General features: G+C 39.7%; 1 protein-coding gene across 1 annotated transcript in view; it reads right to left on the bottom strand.

The window, feature by feature from the left end:
- Positions 1–6,116, bottom strand: part of ZDHHC8 (zinc finger DHHC-type palmitoyltransferase 8) — a 113,369-nt gene extending 107,253 nt beyond the window's left edge. Inside the window, exon 1 of the mRNA XM_059827705.1 lies at positions 6,013–6,116. Coding sequence (XP_059683688.1) covers positions 6,013–6,116 — 104 coding nt within the window. The remainder of the gene's footprint in view (positions 1–6,012) is intronic.
- Between the last annotated feature and the right edge of the window lie 7,813 nt (positions 6,117–13,929).

The raw sequence follows: 13,929 nt of genomic DNA, 5'->3' as shown, positions 1-13,929 counted from the left end.
TTTCACACTTCAGTTAAATGGATTTTCCTGTTGATATTGCCTGTCTTTTTATCTTGCATGACAAGCTTGTCTAGATTCTCTTTACAAAAATTATATATCAAGATGAAATTGCCACAGCTTAAAAGGACATTTCTTTGTCATAACAAGAATAAATATTTTTCAGAAGCTGACAGACACGACAACTGAGATGACTCAGGTCAACCTGGCAAGCCTTACCTTTTCTGGATCTCAAGCAGAGTGGACAGGGAAAACCTGCTATTAAAGATGCATTTAAGATGGAAAATGTTAAGATATCTCAGGAGGATAAACGGCACTACTTGCAATCAGTGTTTGTTTGTGAAGACAGTTTTGAAATTCACCTAATTAAACTGATGCGTACTTTTTTGCACACCCTTTTTCCTCTATATAATGTCATCTGCATGGCTGTCAGTGAACGTATACTTTGTGAAGCTGCTCCCTACCAATTCCAGCAATTTCTTGATTTGACAGGTGGGAAGAAAAAATTTTTTAAAAAACAGGAATACGTTAATACTGCAAGTAGTGAAGTATGGTTTGGAAAGAAAGTTCAAGAAAGGAGAATTTGTTCTTTTTCACAATTAGCATTACCAATATCAAATGAACTGCTAGAATGGCTAGAAACAGACAAGGAAGATGAGCTTTGTGTTGCAAAGGTTTCAGAATTACAAGAATATCTGGTGTGACCGTTCAGTTAGTACGAGGGGGAAGTGGATAAGCAGCGTGGCAATGTTTCCATGTGCTTTCATACACACCACGGTAAACCTTGAACTTCTAGCATCATACCTCACAAGCAACTGCCACCAGAGCTACACCCAAATCCACCAGCAGCTTTCAGCAAGTTATTAGGCAGAGACCAAACCGTAAGAAGGACAGGAGGCAGAATTCATGCTGTCCAGCAGCGTATCAAGATTAAACGATCTGATCTTACGATTTTATCTTTATTTCCTTTTTTGTGCATCTACTTATCAGCATCCATTTCTATTTCCTCTAGGCTGATACAAAATGCACCTGCGCTACAGATGAAGCTCCGTAACATCTGTAATATACATTTTAAATCACATGTTATCATTTGTTCTAACTGAAATCAGAACACTGAACTGGCAGAAGTGAACATCTGGAACTGGAGTTCACTGAAGTCCTTAAAATACTTTGGGTAAGAAAAACATCTTTGGATACAAATCAAATTCACTAAAGCAAAGATGATCTTCTATTAGCTTGACCTTTGCTACTGACTAAACAAACCCAAGTCAAAAAAGTAGACGATGCTTTCCCCTTTTTTCATCTATGAACATATGCGAGTCATGAGAGGATGAGATCTAACAGATAGTTCAAGAATTTTAGGTACACATATAATTATATTTTCATTAACTACCATTCAGAATGGTTACTATAGTTTTGAACTTTAAAATGCTATTACATATTTATTTTAGGGCTATTCCAGTGCAGGATCAGATAATTGCAGGAGGTGAGGGAGGAGTGCTTATGATTTAAGAAGTCCATTTATCATAAGTGTATATGAATTCATATCCAGCTAACCTGAATGTTTAAGCCATTGCAGAAATGCCGAGTCTTTCTAGTTCATGAAATACAGTTGCATGATATACAAATGTGGGGAGAATACAAAAAATTTTTTTAAACCTTCATGAATGAAGCCAAGCTTTCCTTTTTGCTAAGGTAAATCCACCAGCCCTGCTACTGAGTACAGTCTACCAGCCATCTTCCTCCAAGGGTATAGGCTGTTTCTCTACTTTCTTTCCATCCCTACTGTGACTTCAACTTCAGTTGCTCTTTTCCACCAATTTATCACTCCTTGGTTGTTTCCTGAGGGTAATTGATATTAAATTCCCCTGTGTCACAGACTGCATTAGAGTGCCAACTGCACGTGTCTGTGGCATATACCTGTGATTACCTCCCATTACGACTTCTAAGAACAAAGTTGACATCTCATTTTCAGTATTGACTGAATGAGTTTTTGCCTTACTTGTGCTTTCACTTCACCCATAAAATCAGCCATTTTATTATCCCATTTAAGGGACTAATATACAGCAGCATTACTACCATGATACCAAAGAAGTCGTGGCACCTGGACGCACCTGGACCTTTGTTACGAATTACCTGTTTCTGACGTACTTCAAAGATGCTCAAGTGACTGCATGCTACAGAAAACACAGTCTGAAAATGGATATTTTATCAGAAATTTCTAGTCTACAATATTCAGTGAGAAAATGAAGAGCTTTTTTTCTCTTTAGTAAAATGAGCCACAGTTTTTCCTTAAAGCCTTATGCTTTTAGCTTCCTGTGTGATCTATAGATACAGGCATTGCAGCTGCTAAACTCACTCAGAGGTTCTCAGCACTAAAAACTACAGTAAGTAGCACAATTTAAACAGGCAAAGAGAACTTTAGCTCCAGAATAATCATAGAGTCATTTAGGTTGGAAAAGACCTTTAAGATCGAGTCCAACCACAATAGTTCATTGGGTGATGTTATGCTTTACAGCATTATGCTTACTGACAATTAAGCTGCATTCTTGGCTAATACTGAAGTTATGCAACCTAAAGTAAAGTGGGAAGTTCTCAAAACTCAGGTTCTTTGAATGAACACACTAAGGTTTACATCACAGCAGTCGGTAGTCCAAGGCATAAGAGCCCAGACTTCACTGAAATAGGTTAAATTGTTATCTCTAACAAAAAGCCTTATGAGAAATCAAAGAGAAAAGGTTTTGGTAGAAATAAGTTCAGGTCTGCTACAACTGAATCACTCTGGATTCTTGCAATGTTAAGAATTAGTTCTTCCTTCATTATGCCATTTGATTTGTTCATATAAGTAAATTAACCTAATCATTATATATAACATTATTGATACGTTCCTTCATAATGCTTAGAGTTAATACTTGTTTACTCTCTTACTGTGACAAATTAGACCACCTACTCACACACTTGTATTTATTATTAAAGGAACACACATGGAGAGCTAAAAGCCTGCGATAATACAACTGCAATATTTAGTTGCCTTTACAGGCAATAATCTTGATAGCTAAATAGTTTAGTTCCCCCTCATAAAACCACAAGGGATATAACAGCGATACAGTGAATCCTAAACAGTTAGCTGAGGAAAAAGAATAAAGGAGAATCTATAATGGAATTTTCCCAAATTAAAGTATAAGAGTACCACTGACCAACACCACCATATGTGCTGCTGTTTAGCAAAGGTGTTTGGACAAAAGCTAAAAATAAAGACTACATTGCTTAAAAGCTAACCCTGGCCTTTAAGTTCAAAGAGTTTTTCATCTAGCAGAAGACACTCATGTGGCTTGAGCCCACAAACACGCCTAGGGAGGCAGCCGAGTCAGAGCCTCTGTTTTTCATACATGTTACTCATACACTGTTTGCAGTGCCCTAAAAGGATTATTTTTTCTATTAAGTGGTTTAAAAAAGTTATTATTCAATTTTCCCACCTATATTAACCTCCATTATTCAGTTCCACTGCACTGAAGTTGCTCAAGTCCCTGATATCCCACTGAGCTGATCTGCACCCAGAATTTAATATCCGAGTCCCATCCATCGTCAGTTTCATGTATTTAAGCACAGGTTAGTTCATTAACAGACATAGCAGCCTTAGAGCGTAATGACACAAACAAGGAATTAATAAACACCCATGTGAATCTTCATCTGATAAAGTTTTGTGCTATGACAAGCAAGCATGGATTGTATCAATAACATTGCTTAAAGCAATTTAAGGCCAGTACCTCAACCGTTGCGTATCAGAGATCTACCTAACATCAAAAGAGTTGTGCAAATCAACACCCCTAAAAATTCAGGTCTACCTCAGCCTTTAATAACATATCACAACAAAAAGATTTTCAGGACATTTTCCACTGCCTGTGGGAAAAAAAAAAAAAAGGACATGCTCAGGAAAGTGGAAGAGAACCCACCACCAGACAAAAGACACTAATCTCATGCATACTACTTGCCTTGATTCCAAGACAAAGATAGATTTTATTAAAACTGCTCAGGATAAAAAACAACAGCAATTCCATACAAGTTTGTCTGAGTATTTTTGAATGGACAGGACTTCAGATACTGCCTGACAACAGTTGCTCAATTATGTGTTACTTTTATTACACACAAGACTTGGCAGCAGCAGAAAACGTATGTCTGGGACAGTCCTCAAAAAATTTACTAACACTTCAAGATGCACAGGCCAAGTTACAATATGGAGAGATCCTAAAAATACTTCATTTTGCATGTAATTATTCACTGATAACAGAGGGAGCAGAGTTAAGTTTGAGATTCAGTAATAGACTAAAGCCAATTGCTTCTTCCGTACAGTAACAAATTCTAAAACGAGCATCTCAGTTGATGTCCTGCTGCCAAAAGGATGTTTCAACAACAACTGTGTTACCAGGAAAGTCTTACATCACTAAGCAATTTGTAGCTCTACAGTGGAAGTATCATATGAAAATAAATATACAGCTTCCAACACAACCTTCGTGTACACCCATTTCTCAAGATGCAGGAAAAATAAGTGCCAGCATTAAGACTATGAAACCATTTTAAAAACATTCACAACACCAGTGTCAACCAAGTTCATCACAAAAGCCAACTTCTGTCTTGTGTTTGCCCGCGAGCGCCGAACTATAATTAGATGCCCAAATGACGAATGATAGGCTTATACTTGTACCAGTTCTTGGGGCTTGTACCAGTTCTTGAAACAGTATAATATCCTGAAAGGATTTACCAGTACTTCATATCAAATGCATTAAAAACAAGCAATGAGAAATCAAGTCACATTAAGTCAAAAGCGTAACTCAGTGTCAAATCTGTTCTGATTTAAGAAACTGTTAGACAAAACAACATTTGCGTTTTATTCTGAAATCCTGTATTAAGATTACCATACCAGTAATAAGCATTTTGAAACATCGAGAATCGTATCATAGCCAAACCAAGAAGGATAAAGACATAGACACATACTCCCACTGTTTTATAGCCTTCTGCTTCTAACAGCTTCACTGAGCTCAGTTAAAAATTAGCAATGGGAGAACAAGGAAAACAGAGTTTCAAACTAAGTGAAATCCAATATCCAATAGCAATCTTTTCACCTTCCCAAAAAGCAGCTTAGTCAAAGCTCATTTCAGAGCACGGTTTTGTAGCATCTCTCTCGAAATACCAACAACGCCTCTGCAGGGAAGCTGCCGTTACGCCAGCATAGGAAGGATTAGCAGTCTACCTAACTCAAGTTTACATAAAGGCAGAGGAAACAGAAAGCTAAAGCACTACACCACGCACATATTAATACAACTACAGGAGATCTGCAAGCTGACCACCAGAGCTCAATTTTGCATTTAAGGGCGAAGGGAATGAGAGAAGAGGAAACAGGGAGGGGGAAAAAAAAAGTTTCCCCCTCCCTCCTTCAGGCAGATCTAAATTTGTTCATTAGATCCTCAGGCTTTTAGGGACAGTTACATAAAAATATGTAGAATCCATAACACTCAGAATAGGATTCCTTCCACTTGAAAAGGTTCTGCCGGATAAACCCCGAACACACGAGAGATTCACGGAAAAGGCCAGCGCTCCCTCCTGAAGCAGAAGAGACCGGCCAGAGAGAACACAGGCTGGATTCACGCCTGTCGGCACCAGGGCGGCCGTGGCTGGAGATCCACGTCGCTCCCATACACCAGCCCTGCTTCACAGCCGGGGGAGAGGGGGGCTGCGGGTAACTGGATCTTTGATGTACACAGCCGGCAGCTGCAGGAGTCTGATAGGGTTTACGTGCCATGAAATGGTGGATCTGACTGTCAGACACATTCTGTGATACGGAGAGATAAGAAGCCTCTGCAAACCAAAGCCGGGAAGGATAGCGGGAGGCAGGCAGGGAGCGGGACCAGCAGCGGCAGGGCCTGGAGGAGCTGTCAAGCCCAGCCGCCTCCCCCCGCCGGGCCGGGCGGCCCCAGCCCGGCCCCCGCCCGGGCCCCCCTCCGCCAGAGCGGTACTTACGTGAAAACAAAAAATAAAGTAGTCGAACCCACTAATAAGGCAGCTGCTGTAGAGACAGGGATGTATTTAGTAGGTTTAAACCTCTTTCCAGTGCTGCTGGGCATCCTGTAGTTTACACATCACTATGTAAATCCAACCCGAGAGGAGGGAGCCGGGAGGATGCGGGGACCCTCCGGCGCGGGGAGAGCGGGACCGGGCGGCAGGGAGGGACGGGAGAGGGACGGGGAGCAGCTGACCTCCAGCACAGGAAATCCCACCCACACCGCCCAGCCCACTCGGCTGATGTCAACCAGCCCCTTAAGGTAGCGCTGCGGGGAGACGGGGGCGCGCAGCCGGCGCGGCCCCGCGGCGTCCCGCAGAGCTGCGGGCGGCACAGCGGGGCCGGGCCGGGAGCGCCGGCTCCTCGGGGCGCAGCTGGGGTTGTCCCTCCTGCGGCAGCTGCCCCGGCGGACAGGGGGGACCCAATTCTCTCCCTCCTACAAGGAGAGAGAAGAAAAAGGGCTATTTATTGAGCTCCACAATGATGGGCCATTAAAGCTGTTCTAACACTTCACTCTGCAACAGTGCTCTAGAGCTTGGTTGCAAAATACCTCGGTTCCGCAAGCTGCTGCACTGCTGCAGCACCCCGCTGAACTCGGCAGGGCTCCGCGCGAAGGAGAGGGTCCTTTCAGGAGAAGCACATTGCAGGACCAGGGCCTGCAGTAAATTCCGAACTAGTCAAGCTGGACACAAATTGTGCATTGCTAGCTCAGTGAGTAAACCCTACATTTTATTCAGCTAAACCTAGATTCACAGTATTCAGAGAATTGCTGCCCTCTGCCAAATTTAACTAATTCTAAGATGAAATTTCACTATACTGTCTTCTTTTTAAATCTATCCATTAGCATCAGGAGGCAGAAATAAGAGGTAATCTAAGGTAACATCAGAAAGTTCACCAAATCGGCTTTCTAAAGAACACTGTGTGAATGGCTCCTCTGTTCACATGCAGGGGGCACCACCCAGAAGCTCTCCTTAGTCAGAAGTAAATCCTCAGACAGCAGGAAGGGTTCAAGGCCACTTGGAAGTTTAGAAATCAAGACCAGGAGCTGCAGCTTGCTCCCTCCCTCCCGCTTTCTTCCTCAGCTAATCCACCATTTGCAGCTGCCAACACGCAGATAAAGCAACCACCGCCTAAGACAACAAAAGCCACATTTGCAGCTTCTGTTGGGTACTCTTAAAAGTAAGCTTGCCCTAGAAGGTATATACTCCAGTTCTGTTCTGAAAAGACATTATCATTTCCCATTATGAGAGACTAGATGAGCTCCACAGTCCTATATTAAGAACAGAACAAGTAAAACCCAACAAAAAAGGAAGTAAGGGCTGTCAACTTTGCAGTTTGCAAAAAAAAAAAATCTGAGCATCAGCTTTAATATAAGCAAATCCAGCAAGTTCCAGCCTGAAGGCATATGGTTATGTGAAATCTCAGCTTTTGCTAACAACTGCCCCCGCCCAAAAAAACCCCAAAGTATTCTCTCTAGCCTTCTAAGAACAACTTTTTTAAAAAATGTCAGGATTTATCCAAAAGGGACTAAAGCCAGAAAGCAACTTAAAATGAACTCCAGACTTAGGTTTTTGAGGAAAGGGAGGGACCACATCTACTTAAGTTGTTTTTGAATGCTTGGGGGACATTGAATGTTTCCTATGCTTCACTACTTGTCATGCCAGCTTATTGAAATAAATGATTCTTATAATCCTTGTAACTAATCAAAAGGTCAACAACTTCACACAGAACCAAACTCCGTGTACTAATCTGAAATCCTTCAGACGCATCTACGTTAGCATATTAAGTTGGATCAAAAGTGTGCTTTGGAAGCAAATCTTTCGATCACCATCACTTACCACAGTTTGATGCATATTGCTGAGTAGTCTCAAGGTAGGTAACTGGATTCCTTTTCAACAAAACTAAGCCGGAAGATACATGTCGGGAGCACACCTAATACATTCAAGTCATGAGTTAGCTTAGCACCACTTGGATGATACAGGCAGCGACTTTATCACTTTCATCAGTTCAAGCCCCTTCCTCCTCCCCACTCAAGCAACATTCTTGGTGAAGAATTTCAGTTGCAAACAGAACCCTGATTATTTTTCCACTGATACTTTTATGATAACACTTTCCAGTTTAAAATAAGCAGCATTATAGACTGTTTATGAACTTTAGTTAGCATCCTGTAATGAACAGTAAGAGACTTACTCAAATGCATTTCTCAGGGCTTGAAAAGTAGTAAAGAAGTTCTCTTTCAAGTGACAGACAGATCTGCATTTTTAGCATGGACATACAAGTTTCCTTTCAAGGTGAGCAACAGAAGCATCCTATCAAGTTTCTAGTAGGAGTTAGGGAGTAATAAGCACAAGCTCATTTTAAGATACACATTTGGAGGTTGGCGATTACTTAAATTTCATTCTTTTTAAGGACAAAGTCTTTCTGGGACACTAACATTCCTTGATGTGAATATGGGAGTTACTCTTAAGGAGATTACTCCTACTCTGTTCTCTGCACCTCATTACTTTCAATTGTATTTTCCTATAAGGATTCTCACATCTCAAGTCTGCTTCTCAAATACAGCTTTGCAAGCAGGGAGGATTCAGTGCTGCTGCTCCTTCCACCCTTCAGAATGGTCTTCCCTTTATCACCGTGACACACTAATAGCTTCTCCACAGTCTCACTGTAACAATTTAGAAGACCAATCTTTCAAGCCACTCCTGTTCCAAAGAGAGGTACTCAGCAGCAAGCAATTTTGCATTTTTTGTTTTAATCTCCCAGTCATGCAACACTCTTACAGAAAGGAACAGTAAAGTAACAGTGCAACTATGTGGTATCAGGGCACAAAGAATTGTAGCTTTTGTAGCGACAAAAAAGGCACATTTCCAAACCTCAACTGATCTTAAAGATCACTGTGCACACCTGGTCTGCACTACAGTCATCCTGTGGATCAAGACACTTTTGCTGTGCAACAGTGCAGTCATGCAGAACCACCATTTCCAAAAGAGGGCTGAGACATTCCATGTTACAAGGCTACAGTGCTATGCTCTATTGTCGTATGAGACATTTTTTTCTGCTGCACATTGTAGACTACCTATCAGAAAGCAATACATTTCTGTGATTTGGTGTCCAACAATTCCCACAGTTCACCTCACTTCCTTCCCACTATCATTCCAGTTCTTGAAAATGGTCTATTTTTGAGACAGCATAAAGCACTGCTGAGCAACATTCAATCTCACTATTAAAAGGCAAGTATATTTAAGGCCATGAAATGACTTTACCATTCAAACAGTAAGGATGTCTGAGGAGGACTTGACTAAAGCAGAATAGGCATGTCTCAGTTGCTCTCCTGGGACACCTTTATTTCAAAGACTGTAGTTTCTGGATTCACACTACTTGATTAGGGTGCCAGAAGATTTTGGCAGCACTGAGGTAAACAGCAATGGCACTGCGAGTTAGGAAAAGATTTAATGACTTCCCAAAGAACTGATACAGCTACAAAGAACAACATAAAAATAATCTGGCAGAGTATGGCTAGTAATTGCATGTCTTTTTGCAAGATTCTTCTCTTTTGGGATAAAACCTCAGAGTAAGGACCAACCACAGAAGCTGTGTTGGAGCCACATGCCAGGGAACCATTCTCAAAGCTGGTAAGATGAAAGGAAACTCGTGACAGAGCAAGCATCAAGAAATCTTGATTGCCATGCATTTTCATATCAAATCATGGCACTAATGTTAGCTGGAAGTCTTAGCTACATGGTTAAGAAAATTCTTTGATTTTGCACACTTGGAAGTACTGAAAATCCCTGGAAACTTGCATTGGTCACTGGCCAATTCAGCTCCTAGCTTGTATTAGCTGTTGTCATTAAACAATGACCAAAATAAGTAATTCTACTTCTCTTACTGGATTTGCCAGCCCATGTAGTACCGCTGACCTGAAAAACGTTCAGGGTCACTGGCAGGACCCTGAAGGATCAGCAATTAGGTGTTTAGTAAAAGCTGTTTTCCCCTCAAACTTGCAGTGCTCAGTACAGAGGACATCTGGATCATCATGCGCAGCATGGTACTGGCAAAAAGTCCAAGCAAAGCTGGACAGTTCTGGGTACAAGCCAGGCCTACTAAGTTACCCACTGGAACTTTAATATGACAATTTTCATTTAGCTGTTCAATTTTATTTCTTACTAGATATATCAAGAAATTATTGCCTAATAATGACTTTTCAGTAACCTGAACAGATATTCCACATACTTTTCTAGATTCTTCCAATAGATATTTTCCATGGAATAGCATTTGCTTAGAACAGAATTCATGTAACATGTATTTCCCAACCGCAGTGTTGGCCGTGCCAAGTTGCATTTATTATGAGACTTTGATTACTTTATTTACAGACTGATTCCTAAACCATCCCCACAAGGAACTACTTACATTAAAATAATGTAGGCCTCTGAACAGTTTTGAAGATTCACCGACCATCCTGTTCAAAACCATTAATAAAGTGTAAATTCTTCTCCACTAGGATGGAATATCACTCTGAATGTTGCTGCTGAAACTCAGAAAGCCAACAGTGGTTCGTGTACCAGCAAACAAATTAAGAAATTAAAACTGATAAGCATTATGTACATGAAGCAATGTAACTTTAATTATACCTAGTAGAATAGTCTTGAGAAATATCCTCCAAAGAATGCAAAATATTAAGTCATTTTAATGTCCAATCCATCTTTGTTCATGTTTACATAGCTATAATTGCTTTCATGGAGAAACAGCATTAGAAAACTATATACTTTTAGCTACTTGAAACGAGGACAGCCAGCACAACATGAATAGGCATGAACTTGTGACAATATTAGCTTCTCTGTTAATTCATAAGTAAATTGCACATCTTGACACAACAGTTAATATCTACAGTACAGTGAATCAGCTGATATGTAGAGTCAAGACTGATAAACAACAACAAAAAACTGGACTTCTCCAGCTTGAAAGCTGAAAATAAGTTTAAGACTATAAAGTTCATGAAATACTTGCAGTAGTCAGATACCTTCCACAAAGTAAGTTTGCTGTATGTAACACCTAATCCAGAATTGTGCTAGCACCTTGTTCGTATTTAAAACATGTCATATTGGTTGAAAGCATAACAAACTATACCCTGCAAACCCTAGCTTCACCATTAATACTTAAAAGAAGCATTTCTACAGATGTTATTTATTTATGGATCTAGTGTAGGTTGCATTTTCACTAGACTATAGCGAACTAGTTACAGAAACAAGTCTTTCAAATACGAACAGGTCTTAAGTAAGTGGTTAATGTCTAATGTGACAGAAGTGGACAAAGATATTCCATACTTAGATTTGCATATTGGAAAAATACACCAGTGGTCATAAATCTGATGCATAGCTGTAGATACTAGTAACTATCCAACTCTTAAATATAAGGAGGTTTTTTGCTCCCGTGCTTGTCAGTTTTCACAACTTCAATTATTTCCTTATTACATAATTGCACAAGCTGCTTACTTGAGAGAGCACCTTGTTTTCAGATGAACTAGAGTCTGAGAAATCACTTACATGTACAATCCACTCTACAGCTGATTACTTCAAACTTTTCTTCAAGCAAAATAATTCTGATCTGTTGCAGTTAGTTTTCGTTATGTCCTGCCTCTGAAAATGATACATTGTCAAAGATTTAGTTAAGGTTAGTGAAAGGCTGATAATTCCTCTTATTTCTATCTTAAAGAGTAATTCTAGCTAAATCTAATTAGGAAGACATTTAAAGTAAATCCTAAATAAACTATCATAAAAGCAAAAATTTAAGAAATCCTTTATACACACCTCACTTGACTGAACTAGTGCAAGTTTACACATAGACAAGACCTCATCAATTTAAGACCGCTTCGAAATTCGTTTGACTAATCAAAATTAAGACATTAGCTTGCCATAGACCCCTTAGAAAATACAGCTTGCTAGAAACAAGCTGGAGCAGCCAGAACAGATAGCTGTACTGGGAACAGAAAGGCATAAATGAAGACGGCTACAGAGACTTAATTGGAGAGAGATTCAGTCTGTTTTAAATAACCACACGACTGTTTAAGTACTCAGCATTGAAAGCTGATGGCAATCTGTAGAGGAGATCAGAAAACAGTAAGGCAGTTTATAATGTTACCTCCCCCACTATCTCTATTTCTACACAAATAGAATATTCAATTGCAGTTCAATATTAATAAGGTATCAAGCTGAGTTTTCTGAACTCTAAATCAGATAGCCTTGTCTTTAGAGAAAAGTTCCTAGTAACATTAAACTTTCTCATTAAGTTGTTCAAAGGAATGCATCGAGCGATGAAGCAGCACACGGCATAGCATTTCTGTTGTGGGAAGTCACGAGTTCAGCATGACTCGTCCTTAGCCATAAAGCACATCATCCACCTTCTGGACTTGACAGATTCTCAGACTAGGAAATCCATACTCCTAACTGGTACCGTTGGTCTGGGCTGCAGGTGCTCCTTCACAGGCAGGGAAGCACTGCTCAGGCCACGGATGCTTTCTGAACCAAATACCACCCCACACATCTACACAGAATACCAAGCGAGAAAAGAGACTATATACCTGCAAACCTCACCCCTCCTCCTCCTCCTCCTCTGCACAGCCCTATCACAGTTCTTTCCATGATGAAGGTACATGTACAAATTAATTCCTCATTTTTCAGTTAAACCCTTCAAATTTTTAAATTAAACAAGTTCCAAGAGATTTAGTAACAAAATTGAAAAAACTATTCAGACGCATTTTTGCCCTTTACATACAGGTATTTCTTGAGCATGTTGCATCAAAACCAATAAAGATTCACAACATTCTCATGTCTGCATAGTGTTGAGAAGAATTTTAATTTTCTGAGTTTTTGGTATCACAGAGAACTTGTGTTTGATACAAGCTACCTTATTACACAGGAAAAAAATAATCATTTACAGTGTTGAAATACAGCAAATTAGGGTGTTTGCAATTTGTGAATAAGACATTTAGTATCACTAATACAAGCTTATTCCTGGAGGAAAAAAAACCCCACCTATTAGTGTAGTCTTCAAAATAATTAACATAGGACTTAGAGAGAACTGTTTTGAATTCATTTTTATACTAAAAAACTTGAGTGTATTTTTTTTTAAGACCTAACTACCTGTTAAGAAGATACTATTTTGATGCTCATCAAAATTTAACTATTTCTAAGTTGAATTCATCATTTGGGTGTCCTCAGACACTCATCCATCCGGTTTTATACACATAAAACCATTAGTACCAACAAGGGCTGGGTTATTAAGCCTGGCTATATAGCATCTTTCTGCAGTTGAAGCAAGCAGAATTTGTACAAATTGCAGACTTTAGCACCTGACAATGCTTTACTAATGCTATTGTAGTTTCCTTTTTTACCAAAAATGGATTAAAACCTCTTAAAAATCCTCACTTGTACCTTCTGCAAGATTCAGCCATATTCTCAGTAAAGCTGTTACTGAAATTAGAAGTCCTTAAAAAGACTTTATTCTCTAGCCAGCTGCATTAACAAAACTATATTCCCCATTATTTAAACATGCTAGGAGTTACCTTGCCTCACTGGGAGTAAAAGGGAAAGTAGCCACTATTCAACTGCAGGTGTTAAAATAGCCTAGAATCCAATCTGTCTCTAGAATCCTGGAGACAAATTAAGTCTCAACACACCCCTATAAAGCGCAGAAATTAAAGATTCAGTGAATTTCTGTACTGTGTCTGAACAATGAATTAGAAAATTTTCTGCATGATCCATTTTTACTATGACACAATACCTTCAAACAGGCTCAGACATTTAAATCACACTGAAGTTATTGCCATTTCAGAAACAAGTATAAAGTAACTGATGTATTTCAGTAGTCGCCCACAAATTCAGGAA

The sequence above is a fragment of the Gavia stellata genome, chromosome 21 (assembly GCF_030936135.1).
Source record: "Gavia stellata isolate bGavSte3 chromosome 21, bGavSte3.hap2, whole genome shotgun sequence".
NCBI lineage: Eukaryota > Metazoa > Chordata > Aves > Gaviiformes > Gaviidae > Gavia > Gavia stellata.
The sequence above is the reverse complement of the archived record's forward strand: the minus strand, read 5'-3'. Positions and strand labels throughout refer to the sequence as shown.